The sequence below is a fragment of the Pseudopodoces humilis genome, chromosome 4, assembly GCF_049639895.1.
Source record: "Pseudopodoces humilis isolate 2021_Gansu_Grassland_sample_001 chromosome 4, ASM4963989v1, whole genome shotgun sequence".
Lineage (NCBI taxonomy): Eukaryota > Metazoa > Chordata > Aves > Passeriformes > Paridae > Pseudopodoces > Pseudopodoces humilis.
Window position 1 is genome coordinate 29,943,808 of NC_142203.1, and position 18,154 is coordinate 29,961,961.

The following is an 18,154-nucleotide window of genomic DNA, read 5'->3' on the forward strand; positions in this document are numbered from 1 at the left end:
GTAGCTCCACTTTGAAGTTTTTTTGTCAGAGGAAACAACTAATCAAAGTTATTTTCAAAAAGCAGATCAATGAAAAAACATGGTACAGCTGAATTACTTGCTACTACTCAGGGGTAGCAATCACCTCCACCCCACCTCCATACCCATCAGAACTTTATAAACCTTGCCCAAGTAATTCTTTGCAGTTCTGCCCTAGCAACATACAACCAAAGCATAATGAACAAGACTTCAGGTATTATCTTACAGAAAAAAGAATAACACATATCACTAATTACCAAGATAACATTAGCAAGAAACAAATACTGAGTTACAATACATTGAAAAGAAAAATCAAATGGCCTTTGCTGTGTCTAGAACCATGTATTTTGGTCTGTGTATATCTCACCAGACTTAGCTGAAATTGCCACATTATGTCTGAGTTAGGAGTCAGGAAATGAACAATGTAAGTGCATTTCCATATACTTGCTCTGCATGACATTGTCTAGGCTGGTGCCAAAACAATCTGTTTTGAACAAAAAGGTTCTTGGGACTAGGTCTTGGTCAACTTTCATGAACACTAGCACGACACAAAGGAAATAGTTTTCACAGATATAAAAAAATATTAACCATGTTAGAGAGACCTCACATATTCCTGGTAGCATGCCTAAATTATTCTCTATCAGTGAAAAACCAAAATAAAAATACTTTCTGCCAGAATAAGATGTAAGAAAGCAAAGTTCTTGGGCATCTCTGCTAGACAGCTTCATATAAGAGACAATAAACATGTTTGGCAGTGAAACACAGAAGGACCAAAGATGCCTTCTATAGACAACATCTATATTTGTACCCTCTGATATGAGGAATTTTACCGTACCCTTTGTACCACAGGAGAAGAAAGGAGTTCAGTTAAAAATAGAAGCAAACAAAAAAATCAAAGCATTGCAAAGGCTTTGATACATGGTCAGGAGACCAAAGTATATCAAGTCACACAGACAAAAAAATCAGAGTATGCCATCTTAGCAGATGATGACATCCTAGATAGTGAAGAATTCATAAGGATGTCCCATGTGTCCATGGACAAGACTAAGGAATTCATTTACATGACCAGCCAAGGAAACTTTTAGCTCCAGAAAATACTTAACAACTCAAGACAACAATTTGTTTGAGACAGCTGCTTTGGAATGTATGACAGTTCATCCTGGAAGAAGTTGGATGCAGATGTCGACCTTTATGTATCCCTTCCCTTAGTTCTTTAAACAGAGCTGCAACAGAGCTGAATAAATTTTTGCTGACAGGACTACAAACCCTTACACACTAAAGGCCAGCAGCAGACTGAGATCTTCAGAGATCTTTAAGCCTCTTAACTCCAATAATAGCTCTGGGGTTTTCTAGGCACTGAAGTTCTGTTTTGAAGAGGCTTTATATGCTGACTGCGCAAATCATTTAGAGAACAGCAAAATACTGTTTCAGTTAATTGTTTCAGATTACATCAGTATAAATATGCACAGGTTAACATCACTAGAATAGCAGAATCATAGAATATCCTGAGTCAGAAGGAACCCACAAGAATCACTGAGCCCTGCACAGGACATCTCAAGGAATCACATCACCTTCAAGGCCATAGAAACTTTTAATAACAAGCAAACGGCTTCACTTGTGAGCAGCACTTCAAAACAGCCACCCTTTCTTAAGCACAAATATCTCAATCAGGTTTCCTGTTGAGCTTATAGATTTGCCTTCAAGGTACTTCCCATTAGTATGGCTGCCAGCCCAGCTCTGCAAGTGCATTATTACTCTGGGAGGTACTGAAAAACACCTGAAAGACAACACAGCCATTCAGCACAGCCAGCACAGGTTCATTAGGGCAAAGTCTTATTTGTTAAACTTAATTTCATTTTATGACAAAATAACCCACCTTGCTGATACAGTGGATATAATCTTTTTGGGTTTCAGTAAAGCATGCTCTTTATTTATATTGGCTCTCAGAGTGTCCTTCTGGACAAAATATCCAGCATACACCTGGATAAACACATCATGGAATGGGATGGGTGAGCAATTAGCTCACAGGTCAGGTGCAAAGGGTTACAGTGAATGAGGTGACATTAGACTGGAGACCTGTACTGGTGGGGTTTCATAGAGCTCTTCAACATCTTCATAAATTACCTGGATGCTTAGTAAGTCTTGGAAGAAGTACTAAGCAAGTTCATGGAAGATACAAAATTGGGAGGAGTTGTTGACTCCATCACAGACCTTGCAGACTGACCTTGATCAACTAGAGGGCTAGGCAACCACCAACAGTATGAAGTTTAACAAGGGGAAGTGCTGGATTATGTACCTGGGATGGGGCAAACCTGGATGCCTGTATAGACTGTGGAACAAGAGACTGGAGAGCAGCTCCACGGAATGGGACCTTGGGGTCCTGGTCAGTGGCAAGTTAAATATGAGTCAGCAGTGCCCTGGCAGCCAGGAGGACCAACTGTGTCCTGGGGTGCAGCCAGGCAAGGGAGGGATTGTCCTGCTCTGCTCTGCACTGGGGCAGCCTCACCTCGAGTGCTGGGGGCAGGTCTGGGTGACAGAACGGAAAAAAGACATTGAGCTATTAGAGAACATCCATCGGAGGACAATGAAAGGGTCTTGGATGAAGGCCATATGAGAAGTGGCTGAGGTCATTTGGTCTGCTCAGCCTGAAGAAGAGGAGACTGAGTTGCAGTTACAACTTCCTTGGGAGGTGAAGAGGAGTGGCAGGCACTGATCTCTTCTCTCTGATGACCAGTGACAAGACCAGAGCTAATGGCCTGAAGTTGTGTCAGGGGAGGCTTATGTTTGCTATCAGGAAAAATCTTTTTCACTCAGTGGGTGGTTTTGAGCACTGGAACAGACTCCTCAGCGAAGTGCTCACAGCACCAACCCTGACAGAGCTCAAAAAACACTTGGACAACAGTCTTAGGCACATGGTGTGATTCTTGAGGATGTCATGTGCAGGGCTAAAACTTGTATTCAATGATCTTTGTGAGTGCCTTATAAGTAGGAATATTCTGTGATTCAGTGACCTCTCCTGTGATCTGTGACTCTCTTGTCACCTCTCCATTATAGAGCACAAAGCAGAGGCAACAGCTGGAAAAATGAATTATCAGAGCAACAGAGAATGAAGCTGTTCTACACAGTATAACAATATTTTTGTCCTGGGCTTGAACAACAGAGGCAAAAAAAAAATTAAATTAAAAATTGAAATATGGAGACTTAAATAATAAAACTTAAAATAATAAAAATACTTCCAAGATAAATACTAACACTTTTCATTCCACTGAGTGGAATGAAAAAGATCAAGTCTCCTTATTTTGACATACACATATAGTCAAGGCAGACACACTCCTGTATGTGTTGGTAGGACAAAAGCTTTGCACATATATGCTTGACAACGTTCAAAAATACCACTGCATTAACATATATAACCTAAAGAGAGTATCCTCTTTCCAATGCCAGCCTTGCTTAATTGTGTGTACAGTGGTAATCATATACTGGTAATCTCCTAGAGCATCAACACTTTCCAAAAAGAATCTAGAAAAACACATCCTTGACATGAGAGTTTCTAGTCACGGTAAATGTCCTTCAGTTTCAAGGTTACATTCAAACTAGCATATGTGGTTATTTTCTGCTATTCTTCTTCAAGGTAGGAAAAGAAAACCCAAGGAAAGGAAGTTAGTATTTATTGTGACAGAGTCTCATCTTATGTGGTAAACAAGAAGTCTGCCTCTTGGTATCCAACAGGTTCTCAAAGACGGCTCTAAAACACAAATCAGAACTATCACTGATTCAGTGGGAAGAATTTGTCAGAAGTGTGGTGCAGGAGTTCTTTCAGATCTGATTTAAATATGCAACATGGAAGCCAACTACCACAGCACATGTACCACAGATACTACACAGAAACATTTTAGTGACAGATACCTTGTGCCTGTCACTAAATAGTGTGAAGGCAGCTCCCATCTACCTGACTTTCCTCAGCAGTACAAGAAGTTCAACTCCCAGCAAGCTGCAGCTCAAAGCAGTGAGGAAGGTATTTCTGGCCTTGATCAACACTACTTTACATCCACACATTGGCTGACGGCATCTCTCCTCTGTCACAGGCAGCCACCACAACTTCAGGTCCCACTGGTTTTGCCCATCCCTCTACAGCACAGGTATCCCCAGGCAATGGTGAGATGCTGGTTCAACACTAACATTCACCTCCTCTCTGTTCTTCCAAGTAGCTGCTTCTGAAAGCAACAGAGCTTAAGCTACCAAACATGCTGAGTATGTGTCCAGAGCAACCAAATCTGGGGGGAAAAACAGACTTGGCCAGTGGTCTTGAAAGGCTGAAGATCCCCACTGCACATGGTGGCATCACTCAATAAGGAGCTTTTCCTTACAAGGATGTGGAAGCTTCTTACATCATCTAGTTACAGCTAATCCTTGGAATCCACTCCAGCTTTTACAGCTAGTCTGATATGCAATTAATTATTTTGCATGGGAAGCTATGATAGCTATCTTCTTACCTTAAACAACAAAGAAACACATCAAAACACTTGTTTTCAGCCAAGCTTCATGTTAGCTGGGAAGCTGAAATAGGACTGGAATATGTTGGCCAGAAAAGCTGTAGCATGTGCATTGTCAAGAACATGACTGGATACAGATCTGGACAGACTGCAGGTGACCCTGCATGAGCATGGGGATTGCATTAGGTGATTGGAAGAAGTCCCTTCCAACCTCAGTGATTCTGTGATTCTGCCTCTGGTAGTCATTTCTTCTGTACTTGACTGAAATGTTAGGATACAAGTTATCCTGGGTATGTTTTTGTATTTTCTCTTGTTGTTAAACTAAATAATCCCTATTGTCAAAATATGCTCTGTTCATGTTCAGCTCGTTCTCAGAGCTGGGATGGGAAGCTCTACAAAGTTCAAGAGTGTCTTTAGATTGCCCCCTTCTGCCCATCCTCTTTGCCCCCCCCATTTCATTACCCTGCACATTACAGTGAAGATACTTGTTCTCCAGTTTCTTGTGCTTGTAAGACTCTGGTTTCTGAAAATACACAATTACAAAGGAAACTGTGATGCAAGAAGACAGCTGAATCAACCTATCAACTCCATACTGTGGAGAGTTGCCCCTATTTTCTTTATGCCAGCACTGAGGATCAGCAGATAACTTTGTAAGCAGTTCTTTATGGCTGTAATAACCTTTACCTCACAGTGCATTGAAGTTCTCCTACAAGAGTTAACACACAGGAGATGCATGGGCTGCAGGAATAAGGAAAGATGCTGTCAAATGGAGTCTGACTTCATTTGGTGGCTCATCATGTTGTCTAACCACCCATCACCAGGACTAGGTTCAGGTATATCAGATTGTTCTAGCACTGTGTTTGGACAGCAAAGCTGTTCTGCACCTTCTATTCTCAACTGGCTCATTTCCACACTTGCTACGACACCATCTTCCCAGTGAGGCTGACACCAACTGTAGTCTGTTCTATGCTGAAGTATGTACAGCACATCTAATTACATTTTAGGTAGAACATGACTTGTGTTCTCCAAACTCCATTCTAAATAGCTAGTGACTCCATGTCTAAACACCAATTTCTTGAATGAGTGTGGCAAAATAAAGCTATCATAATCCAAGAGGTCATCTACTGGAAACAGCTTTTAGGGTTTGTGTAAAACAGTGAGCTTTCATTCATACATACTACCAAATGTGATAGCCTATTCCATTGTCTCCTCCATGTGCAAAGTACCTTAGAGTTGGATTTTTTATTCTTTCAAGTCTACTTCCCTGTTTAAAAGGATGACTCTTGCTTCACACATCTTAACTGTGGTGTAGAAATTCCTTCTTTGAGAGTAAAGACCTGACAAAACCAAAATTTCTCAGGGAATACAACTCTCTATATTGTGGCAATCCTTCTCTTTTCTGAGCATACATGTTTAATTCACTCTGAATGTTACGGTAAAAACTCAGCTCCTTGATGCATTAGTATGTAGTACCTATTTTGTTAAGACATGGTGCACTGTCCAGGACAAGATTCAGAAAACTCCAGATTCAGTCCTATTTCTGTTAATTTGTTTACCATCTAATCCTGGCATCCTCCCAAGCCTTTAGTTTCACTTTCTTCAAGAAGTCCCAACATGGATAAATGTAAAATATGAATAATAATCTCAGAACTGAATATAGCTAAAAAAAATAAAACAAAATATCCTACCAGTCGATTAGGCAGAGTATCTCATTGTCTCATGCAGGTCTCATTCTTATCTGAAAAATCCTCTACCTTTCTGTAGTGATAAACTTTAACTTGTAGTGATTACTACGAAAAAAAAAGACCAAACCAAAAACCAAAGGACAAACCAATCAAACATCCCCAAACCAATGAATAAAAATATGCTAATTTCCCCCTCAATTTCTCAAATTTTTTTCCAGTTTATTTTCAAGACTGCTAGACTGTCCAACACCTTACCAGACATCCAAGAGATTAAGTGAAGAAAACTAAGCTTTCCTTTACCCTGTAAAGCCTCCTTCTCATAATAAACAGCAACAGAGCAAATCTTCTCCAGTCTGAGGAACCTTTTGACACGGCATCAGCCAATAAAGCGTTTAAGGTCACTAAAAAATACGCTCAGGTGCTACATATTGTTTAGCTTAATGTTTATTAAATAGTAAGAAACCTGACTGAGGAATAATAGATTACAGAAATAAAACTGTTCTCTGACAACACCATATTAATAGTTAATCTGGTATGTAGCCAGAGCCAGTAGAGTATTTTACGAGAAGGAATATCTTTGCTCTAGAACTGCTGAAAAGCAAACCTATCTCTTCCAGCACAAGTGGAATTTCAAAGCAGGGAATGATAATGTTGTTTTTATACTGGCTTTCTCAGAAAACAAACAGAAAGACTAAGGTAGTCATTACCACAAGAAAGCTCTAGAATCAGTTCAATATGCATACATCCCTTCATTCTGTCAATTAAAAGGTATCTGCTCGCTATTCATTCTACAAAAATATCAGCTCTAGGATTGGTGTTTTCACCAAAACTTTGGGCTTCATAATCATGGAAGAACTTCTGAGGTATGACAGGGTCTGACAAGATCCAGATGTTCTAATGGATGAAATGCATTTTTAGCTGTAAGTGATCCACTTTCAGTCAGACACTCACAAGTCTATGGAACAGCATGGGATTCACCTGAGAGTACTAAAGGAACTGGAAGAAGCACTTGCCAAGCTGCTCTGCAGTATTTATCATGAGTCCTGGATAACCAAGGACATCTGATGACTAAGGTTGGCTAATGTGATGTTCAGCCACAAGAAGGGTTAGAAGGAAGATCTGGAGAGCTACAGATCAGTCTGTCAGCCTGACCTTGATGCTGATAAAGACTATGGAACAGATCATCTTGTGTATGATCACACAGCACATGCCAGACAACCAAGGGATCGAGCCCAGCCAGAACAGGTTTGGGGAAAGGCAGGTCTCGCCTGACTAACCTCATCTCCTTTTATAACCAGGTGACCTCCCCAGGGGATGAGTGAAAAGTTGTCTACCTGGACTTCAGCAAGGCCTTTGACACTGTCACCCAGCATTCTCCTGGAAAAGCTGGCAGCCCATGGCTTGGACAGGAGCACCCTTTGCCGAGTTAGAAACCAGCTGCACAGAGAATAGAGGGGAATGGTGCTGCATCCAGCTGGGGTGTGGGCACTAGTGGTATTTCTCAAGAATTAGTATTTGGCCCAATCCTGTTTAAAATATTTATTGATGATCTGCATGAGATCGACAGTACTCAGCATAATGCACTGGTGACAGCAAGCTGTGTGGGAGTGCTGCTCTGCTGGAGGGCAGGAAGGCTCTGCAGAGGGATCTGGACAGGCTGGATAAATTGGCCAAGGCCAAAGGTGTGAGGCTCAATAAGGCCAAATGTCAGATCCTGCCCTTGGGTCAAAACAACCCTGTGCAATGCTACAGGCTGGAAAGCTGCCCAGCAGAAAAGGAAGATGGTGGTCAAGAGCACCTGAATGTGCACCAGGACTGTGCCCAGGTGGCAAAGAATGCCAATGGCATACTGGCCTGTATCAGCAATAGTGTGGCCAGCAGGACCAGGGCAGTGACTGTTCCTCTATACTCAACACTGGTGAGGCCACACCTCAAGTTGGGTGTCCAGTTCTGGGCCCCTCACGACAAGAAACACATTTACGCACTGCAGCAAGTCCAGAAAAGGGCACAGGAGCTGGTGAAGGGCTGGAGCTGGAGAGGATAATGCCTATGAGGAGCGGCTGAAAGAGCTAGGGTTGTTTAGCCTGAGGAAGAGGAGGCTCAGGGGTGACTTTTATCACTCTCTGCAACTCCCTTTGAGGAGGCTGTAGCCAGGTGGGAGTCAGTCTCTTCTTCCAGGCAACCAGTGACAAGATAAGAGGACACAGACTCAAGCTGCACCAGGGGGGTTCAGGTTGGACATTAAGAGGAATTTCTTTCACCAAAAATGGAGTCAGGCATCACACAGACTGCCAGGGGAGGTGGTTGAGTCACCATCCCTGGAAGTATTCAGTAAATGACTGGACTGACAACCAGTGCCATGGTTGATAATGTGGTAGAAGTAGTGGTTCGGTAGAAGGCTAGACTTGATCTTGGAGCACTGTACACCAATACACACAGTATGAGAAACAAACAGGATTTATCAAGCACTGATAAATAGTCAAGCACTAGCTAGCTCCCAGAGCTGTGACTTCTTTGGTGCCAGCAAGACTTGGTGGAACAAGTGTCACACCTGACATGCTGAGATGGAGGCCTGCAGGCTCTTCAGGAGGGATAACCAGGGCAGGCAATGTAAAGGAGTTGCCCTGTATGAAAAGGGGAGGTTTGACTACACAGCTCTTACCGTTGTGATGGCATCGGTGAGAAGCCCTGGTTTCAAAGGAGTGTTGTAGTGTCTGCTACCAACAGGCACTCAGGAGAAATCCCTGGGTTGGTATCTTGTTCTTACTGGAGATTGCAAGTTCCCAGACATGTACGGCAAACACTGGACTGCTGTGACAAGCAAATCTGGGAAATGTGTGAAGTTTGTAGGAAATAACTTCTGGTCGCAAGTTCTCAGTGAGTCAACTAGGAAATACAGCCTCCTAGGCAGAGGACTGTGTCAGGGGAAGGTCAGACTTGACTTTATGAAGGATTTCTTTACCAAGAGGGTGATTAAACACTGGAATAGGCTTCTTGGTTGATGCCCCAAGCCTGATAGTTAATGTCAGGATAATGCACTTAATAACATTCTTCTAACTTTTGGTCACTCCTGAAGTGGTCAGGCAACTGGACTAGATGATCACTGATAGATTCCTTCCAAATGAAATATTCCTTTTCTATTTATTTTGCAAATACTTATCACTTGCATTTTTGTGTACCAAGTCAACATTTGCATGAAGCTATTATAAATGCCAAGATCCCTTTTTCCCAAGCTTCAAAGTCCACACAGAAGAAAATTCACGCTTTTTAATGTAGTGAGAGTCTTTTCTGTCCATGGCTGTAATTAAGATTACAAGGACATTTTATGGGCCAGAAAGATGGCATGAGGAGGTTTCATACCTCTTCAGAGAGCCCTGGTCTTTGTAACTCTGAACAACCCTCTATTATTAGCCAGGTAAACTTGTATTTGCATCCTTTACCAACTCACTTGTTACAATTCTGACCAGCATGTGTCCAAGTGTTACCCCTGAGGAATCCCACCATAACTTCCTGCCTTTCTGAAAGTAAATTATTGCAGGCTTGCTCCATTTCCAGCTTTTAAACCAACTAAACATCCATGCAAGGACGTTGCCTAATTCTCTAAAAGCTTTTGGAAAAGAACCATGGAAATTCAAGCAAAAGTTTTGAGAGAAGGTCTAAGAGTTTAGGCTTCTCTTGCACTGCCATTTCTTAATCACCATCACATCATGTCTGAATCACTCACAAAGTTCAAGAAACTGAGGAGAGCTGAGCATGTACAAGGAAAAAGTCCCTTAAACATACATACAACTCAGAAAGGAGGTTTATATTCATACTGTAACATGACATTTTGTCACGTTGCCAGTACCAAATATAAATTTCTTACTACTTTTTACAAAAAAGACCCACAAAAAACCCCCACAAAATCCACCTTAATTTACATGCCTACATGCATCTCACACCTCTGCTGTAAAGTTCCCTCTCCCTCAGGGGTTCAGCTGCTTGCACCCCAAGGATTCAAGGCTGAGCCCAAACACAGTAAAACTATACAACTTTGACTCCAAATTCTAAGAAAACAGCTAAGTTGTGAGAAAGACTTGTGACAAAAATACGTAGAAAGGTAAGAAATGAGACAGGAATTGCAAGCCTAAAATAGTGATCATTAGTTGCTCAAAGACACATGGCAAAGTAATTAGTCAAACAGAAAGGAAAAAAATTCTGATAAAAAAGGTGAAGGTGGGAGGGTCACTGCCAGTCATCATATTTTTCAAAGCATTAGTGAAAGCAAACAACTCAGTAACACTACTGATCTGTCCAGAGCTACTGAAACAGATTCTTCTCCCAGCTGAGGTCTGTCTAAGACAACAAAGACTTGTAAGCATATTTATTGTCAGCCCCATTGCTCCTGAAGGCTGGGCTACAATCTGTGACTGCTAGCCACTACTTGGTAACTTTGTACTTTTGCATATAGCTGTGCAAAATATATTGCTACAAGCAAGATGCTCAAGCAAACTGACCTAAAGAAGGGAGGTAACAGAAGTATGGACACAAAGTTAGCCTCAATACATCCTGCCTGAACAGTGAAGAGTGAAAACACAACCAACCTTCAACCTAGAGTGACATTTGGGTACTTGAACTCACTAAATAGGAAAAATGTCCATTACTTGTGGTTGTAAAAACACAGAAATTGCAATTTCCTAGATAAATTTCCTTCCCTTCAAACAGAAGTTTTAGAGATGCAAAGTTATTCCAAAGTAATACTCTCCAAAGCACAGTCCTCAAATTAAAAGCTTGGAGACACTGAAAGTATAATAGGTTTGCTGCCTGCTGGTTTTTAACTATGCTACAATGAGTAGAATGAGTACAAAAAACACTGTGTTCTTCTTTAAGAAGATAATAAAAGAAACACCAGGCATATTTTTGAGCCTGGCAGACACTCCCAGAGTAAGAAACCAAGACAAGTAATTCAGGTATCAGGTATCTTTACTTCCACTAGAGAGTACAGTCTGTCTTCTGTATTTCAGAGATTTTACAGAGCTATACACCTACAGACAATATGTTTGAACCAGAAACTGATTTAAGAGATGTACAGTAGCTTTCATATAAGAAGTCCCAGTTCAAACTTCTCCATGCCTAAGCCATAATTACGGTTTTGTAAGTCAGTAAACTGAGACAGGCTTTAGAGTCTCATTAACAGTTCTCTACAATAAGACTGATTGTGCCAAAATAACTTGATAGTTCTGACTGCTGTTGTACTATGCCCATTATATTACAATGTTTCCATGGATTTAATCAGTGCTTATTTATGCTTAAATGACTTTATTTGCATGCTGGAAAGAAAGAGATAGACCAAACAGATAACAAGCAAATGGATAATGAATAGAGAACAAAGATCCTGGATGAACAGGACTCACTGGAACATTAGTTACAAAAAAGGCTAAAATTTGCTGCATGAATTAAGCAATTCAAGACATAACAGCTTGCTCTGTAGATAACACACAAACCAACCAGCAACCATCAAAACAAATTGCTGCTGACTGCTTACATTTCTAGTGTTTGTAGTAAGGTGTTACAAACACATTTCATACATCTGTGAGAATACCATACATGCATGCAAATGGTGTTATTCCTCAAGAGCTGTTATTCAACTTGGTCAATTTCTCTGGGCTTTTTTTTTTCCTTTTTTTCTTTTTTGGGCATTTAATGCTTTTACATGAGAAAAGACTTAGTAGGAACTAAAGGAACTTCAAGAAGACAAATATTCTTATTCAATACTCTTCTGTGGTACACTTTGATACAAAGGAAGTTGAAAGTCTTCATTGATACCACTGGCCTTTTAAAGTAAAGTTAAACAAAGCCTTGATGCAAAGTTGCATGACACCATAAATGACCCATGAATGCAGAAGAATGGATAGAAGTACAGTAGCTGAAGACCCTCCAGCCAGTGGTGATGGCAACTCCTGTGTCAGACCTGAGTGGACACTCGGCCAGATACCAGTTCCTAATAAGAGAGGCAATGACACTCTTGGTAGTCAAGGGGTAACAGGCATCAGAAGGAGGGCAGAAAGGAGCTAAGCTGTAATCTCTCTCCCTAGCATTACCACTCTTCAATTTCATCTCTTATTGTATCATAAACCTAACTTACACAGCAAAACTCCTTGGCTTAAGAGAAAGACCTCTGGAAAACTCTATAGAATAAAGATAAATACAGTTAGACCTCAGGCTGCTCACAAAGGATGTTGGTAGCTTGTAGCTTTAAGAGGAGGTAAACCCACCAACAAACAAAAGTATAAAAAGCAATTGGGGGAAAAAACCTAAACCAAGAACAACAAACATGGCATGGAGATCACATGTCATCAGCTATTTGAGTTGTAATAAATGGGGTCAGTTAATGAAGCCAAGACATCAACCCCAGGCACTCGCTCCAGAACACCAGAGGCTGACCTTCCTTCTTCAAACCAGTAGTCCAACCAACAGTGATTTTCTAGCATTTCAAAAATTTGGGAGTGGAGTGGTGGGGGTGTGGGGTTTCTTGTCACTGCTACAGAGCATGAAGAGAAATGCAGGTACACATAAAATAACATTTGGCAAATGAACACTGGGAAATCAATAGGGTACTGGCACCTTCTATAAAAGTGGCTCAATACTTACTGTGCACACATGAGGCCAGTTCTCAAGCTGATAGAGCACTTCTGGGCTAAGGTCTTCCCAGTACATTTCCTGATAGATCTGAGGCATCTTTGATATCCTGACCCCATTGCTGTACTTGCTCAGAAGCTCCTTAATGCGACTTTGAACTTCATGGACATCGGCAGCAGAAGAGCCAGGGGCAACAGTATGTGTCTCTGCAGTGTTCAAACTATCTGTTATGAAAAATACAGCCTTGAAGTAAACACAGTCCTACAAACTAAGACAGATTCTACAAAGTAAGACAGATTATTACCTTTGTACTTAAAAACTAAACATGGCAGTATAGCACCAACTCTAAAACGTGTCTCTCCTGTCCAGCATGGCTAGTTCAGTCACTTCCTATGGCAAAGAACTTCAGAAATCTCAGACATTTAGTAACTATCTGAAGATGAATCTTCAATCACTGTAATTATATTTGTAAGATGTTGCTACATGTTACTCCTGAAGGGATTCTGGAAGAGGATACAGAAACCTCTGCCCCACAGCAGCTGAGACACTGCACTAAGGCAGCATGCCAAGAGGGGCACAAGGTAATTTCTTTATGAGTACAAATACACCAAAGATACTGCATGACAACCAAGAATGTTCTTCTATATTTAGATGGGTATACAAATCAGACCAATGATTTGCCTTTCATTCCAAGATATGTCCTGAGGAAAAATCTCCACCCAGCAGGCAGCTTTTCTGTGCCACTGCATCCAAGGAAGCCCTCCAGTGGTGCAAGGAAAGTGACAACTGTTCAGATGCTCTGGGCAGTTTCATACATTGTGTGTAGGAATTAGGCAGTCATTATTCCAGGAGGAGATTCACATCACTAGCTTACCTGCTGCCTCATCTCTACTCCTCTTCTCTCTTTCATGGGGTATATTTGCTACCAGACCTGAAGCTTCACAAATCAGGCTGACAAGTCTCAAAGAAAGCAACCATCATTTTGTAAGCCCATCAGCTGTACAACTGTCGAGCCATGCAGGCAGAAGAGTATTTGCTGGATAGATACATTAGTAATGCTGCTTACTCCTGAAAGCCAGGATTTCATCCTTATAACCAGATTCTTACCCCGCCAGTGAAGTTAAGCTTACTCCTCCTGTTTCCAAACTCCTCACACTGGCTTTGTGATTGGCTTTGACACTTACTGCCCAATGTTTTTCCTAGAAGACTGAGAGGCAGACAAGCAAACACGCATTTCCTCAGCACAATGAAGTAAGAGTGAAAAGGTTCACTCACAGAACTTGATTCCTCATGCACACCCATCTTCATTCAAAACAACTAAACTACTAAGACAGATTTTTTTTTAATATGACACCCACTCTGAGTAGTCAACAAATAATTTCTTAATGGGCATACCACTTGACTCTGTGGAAGAGCTTCTGGACAGGTGAACTTGCAGCTCCTTTTGAAACCGTGGTGGGACAGTCAGTCTCTTCTCAGACCTAAAATTTGAAAGAAAATTGCTTAGAATCATTCTACTGTCTCTAAATAACATTGCATTTGCTTCTAAGACTTATACATAAAATAAGATGCATTCCACACACTCCTAGAAAGCCTCCTGCACAAGATGAGTAGTCACAATGTCTTTGTCAGGAAGGCAAACTGATCAGCAGTAACAGGACAGATCAACAGGTGGTTTCTAGTTTTTACTAATTTTTCTCATTATTGTAAGAAACAAAACACAGTAAAAAGCCATTTGCAAAGGAAAAGCATCTAGGAACACATAGGCATTCAAGGTCTTTTTGTGGATGCTGTTCGTTATATAGTTTAACAGGCTCTTCTCTGAAGATCTCTCCCACTGAAAGCACACAAATGTCATGCTTGCAGGTGATCTTCTGGGGTCCCCCAGAGAGCAGTAAATTTCACTTGGGAATACAGGCACCAAAATGAGCTCTTGATACTGAAGGGAGCACAGCACTGTGTAGGTCACAAAGACCTGGGAAAAAAAACAGCTGTGGAATAATTACATACACTGCAAGCAAAAGGGAACAAGAGTTCGAGAAGAGAATTCAAAATCTAGGTAACATCACCACAGCACGGCAGGTTGCTCTGAACCAGGCATCTCCTGACCAGAGCAAACCCTGCACATGCCCTAGGCAGGCTTTGCAGAAGATCTCTGCCCAGGGGCCAGTTCTGGAATTCAGGGACAACAGTGGAGCAAGCCATAAAACCCATGAGCTGCAGAAATACCAGGGGTGATTTTCACAGCTTCACCTGGACTCTGAGAAGGTAGGACAGCAGTTCATGTATGATGCTGAGGCTAGTTGCAACAGGAAATCAAGACCAAGTAGCCTTACATGTCATCACACTGACTTTTAATCAGAGTATATCCATGAGTCAGAAAGAGACCTCCCACATTCACATCTCTTCTAAGGAGCATCTTAAAAGGTTTAACACTAATTTGTCTCCTCTGCTTTTATGCTGTCCCTGATAGATGAAACCATTGTTCCTCCGTTAACTGTGGGATATTGTACCAAAGACCATACTTCTGTTCCGAGTCATGTCCCACAGCACTAGCTGTGAGGACAGGCACTGCCTAGGTCAGAAATTTACAAAACAGGAGTCATGTTCAGAAGTGCTATGCAGCAGCAGATCAACTACAAGCACATTTATGAAACTCAGAAAGCACAAAAGCAAAGCCACCCACACAAAATCAAAACTTACATTCACACCTGCAACTTGCTGAGTATCTGAAAAGCCTCTTACAACACTTCATCTGAATTATATAAAACCCCTCTACTTTCTGGGCACAGCTCAGATGCCCACACAAAGCACCAGAGTCTCTTTTTAGAAGGTGGCTGTGGGTGCCCATGCAGACGCTATGAGAAATCCAGGATCCCAATTTGTATATCTGCCAGTATGGACAACTCTAAGCTGAACAGATACTCAAGCTAAAAAAGTCCTCTTAATGGAAGCAGGCTCAAAAGAGACTACCACCTTTGCTAGGCAGAAAGCAAAACAGTCCTATGAAATAGCCCCATGGGTAGTGGAGACTGTCCCGCTACCCCTGCCTGCCAATAGGAATCCATAGCTGTGTTCTAGTCCTCCGTGCCATACACACTTACATCACTTTAAGCCCCAGATGAGGTGACACAAATGATGTGACTGCAGGGTAGGCCAGCCTGAACTGCAGGAAAGTTCCAGTGAGGAAGAGGGCAGATGCTCCCTGCTTAAGCCATGTCATGTGAACACCCTGGAAAGGAACCTTGAACAGAGGACTGATGATTCCCTTCTGCTGCATGTAAAAGCTAATTGGATTTGGGATCCTCTAAGTAAGTATTAAGACACTACATGTAGTGTCTTCCTATGCTTTTTGTTGAGGTTCAACAGTTTCCCACAATGGGCAGTGACATCAGCTTTGAGCCCAGTCGCCACCAGTTTCAAGCCCTGCAATCATACAAGTATCGTGTAATGTGCTGCTTGCTCACACAGATCATGATGGTCGTATGTCTCCAGCAATGAAATGGAATACAGCCAGACAGTGCCAGGGCCAACATGCTTCCTTTCAGTTTGCAGGTATGGACAACTCAGCTACTTGCAAGGCCTCGTGTTGCTCAGCTGCTAGAAGCCTGCTCCCAGCAAGAGGCCTCCTAACCACACCAGCAGCCAGGCCCTTCACAAATGCATGAACAGCTGTGCAGCCCTGACAAGTCCCCAAGTGTAGCTCCAGCTGAGCAGCTAGTCACATCTCACTGCCATACATTACTGCCTCACAATGAATGGAAGCAATGTCCTTCCTGGCAATTGCCTTACCTTGGTAAGGCCCCTATCACCCCAATCTACTCTTTGGCCCTTGGACAGTGCTATCTAAGCAGCAAGGCCACATGTTGGCCAGCAGCTAATGGCTCCTGCTGCCTCAAGCAAGAGGGTTCACCAAGCACCTGAACCTGTTCTCATCCATGCTGCTGCCTTCCAGCATCAAGGATCTCGGCAGTTAGCCTTACCATCAAGGTCTTTCCTTGCTTCTGAGGGTCCACAATAACATAGTCAGGATAACCTGAGAGCTTGATGCTATAAAGACAAGCCTCAGACCCTGAAACAGCATCTGCAAGAAAGCCTTGGAAGCTACCTTCAGCATTTCTCTGTTGTCATGTGTGACAGAACTGGGAAGACAAACAACCTGTTCCCCTTCCACCTAGTGCTACATAGGGGCAAGCCCCTGAAGCTGTAATCATGAAAATCTCCAAAAAAAAATATCACAGAGTACTACAGAAGTGGGACATAGACTTTGGCAATCACAAGGAAACCACCATTTGCAGCCTCACTGAGGAGCTTCACTATGTGATACTGCATGGAGCACCAATACCTGTCAGCATCCAAACAAAGTCTGTCACTGACAGGACATTGTGTTGAGGCAAGGAACACACATCTGCCACAGCAGGACAGATATTCAACAGAAAAGGAGAAAAGAGAGATCTCTATGTGTAACCACGAGAGCATGGATGTCCTTTCCTACAATGTGGGTACATGGAGGGGCAGGGTGGGTAACAGAACGTCAAAAACTGCACACAGGTAACAGCTCACTCCAAACTGGGAAGTGGGGCAGAGAGAGTCTGTCACCTTCTGGACTTGTCTCAGTCAACCTGCGCTGTGAAGGCTCAGCCATTCTCACAGGCAGGTATTGACACCTCTGCTGGAACAGTGCCCTCAAGTCTGTGCCAGATAACTATGAGGCTGCTGGCAGCCCAGGACTTCTGGGGATGCTGTTCATAATTCCACTCATTTGCACACTGTTTTTTGAAGTCAGGATCTCCTGCCTCCGAGAAGCTTTCCCTCCTGCAATTCCCAAAGTACAAGCAACTACAACAGTTCAGGAGGTACAGAATGTCCCCAGCAGCAAGAACACTTGGATCTTGCCAGTCCTGCTTCAAACTGGCCAAGTTGAAACAAATTAATCCAGTCACGTGGCCACTATACAACCTTGTATTCAGACTACGAATCTCACCTCCCCGAACTTTCCCTTCACTATGTATCCAAGCTAAGGATTGCATTTGGACACTGCAAAAGTACAAGATGTCTCCTCCTCTAAAAATACATGAGCCAAAGCAGACTTTGCTTGCAGCTTCTCCTACAGTGCAGGGCAGAAACTGCCACAGAAAGAACAGCAGAATACTTACCTAAAAGGAGCTCAGGAGAGACAGCCAGAGATGAACAAAGATAACACAAGATGTAGCAGACTACATTAGGAATAGCCAGAAGAAGAGTGACATCTAACTAATTTTATTTTATGCATTACAAATCTTTAAATGCTATAAAATACTTCCTGTATTTTCCTTACAGTAACTAACTTGGAGAAAACTC

General features: G+C 42.2%; 1 protein-coding gene across 6 annotated transcripts in view; it reads right to left on the minus strand.

The window, feature by feature from the left end:
* Positions 1 to 18,154, minus strand: part of TDRD7 (tudor domain containing 7) — a 46,981-nt gene that overhangs the window by 13,956 nt on the left and 14,871 nt on the right. For all 6 annotated transcript variants that reach the window (XM_088054305.1, XM_088054309.1, XM_005529957.3 and 3 more), the window contains 2 exons: positions 14,210 to 14,295; positions 12,827 to 13,038 (listed from right to left, as the gene is read on the minus strand). In XM_088054305.1, coding sequence (XP_087910431.1) covers positions 12,827 to 13,038; positions 14,210 to 14,295 — 298 coding nt within the window. The remainder of the gene's footprint in view (positions 1 to 12,826; positions 13,039 to 14,209; positions 14,296 to 18,154) is intronic.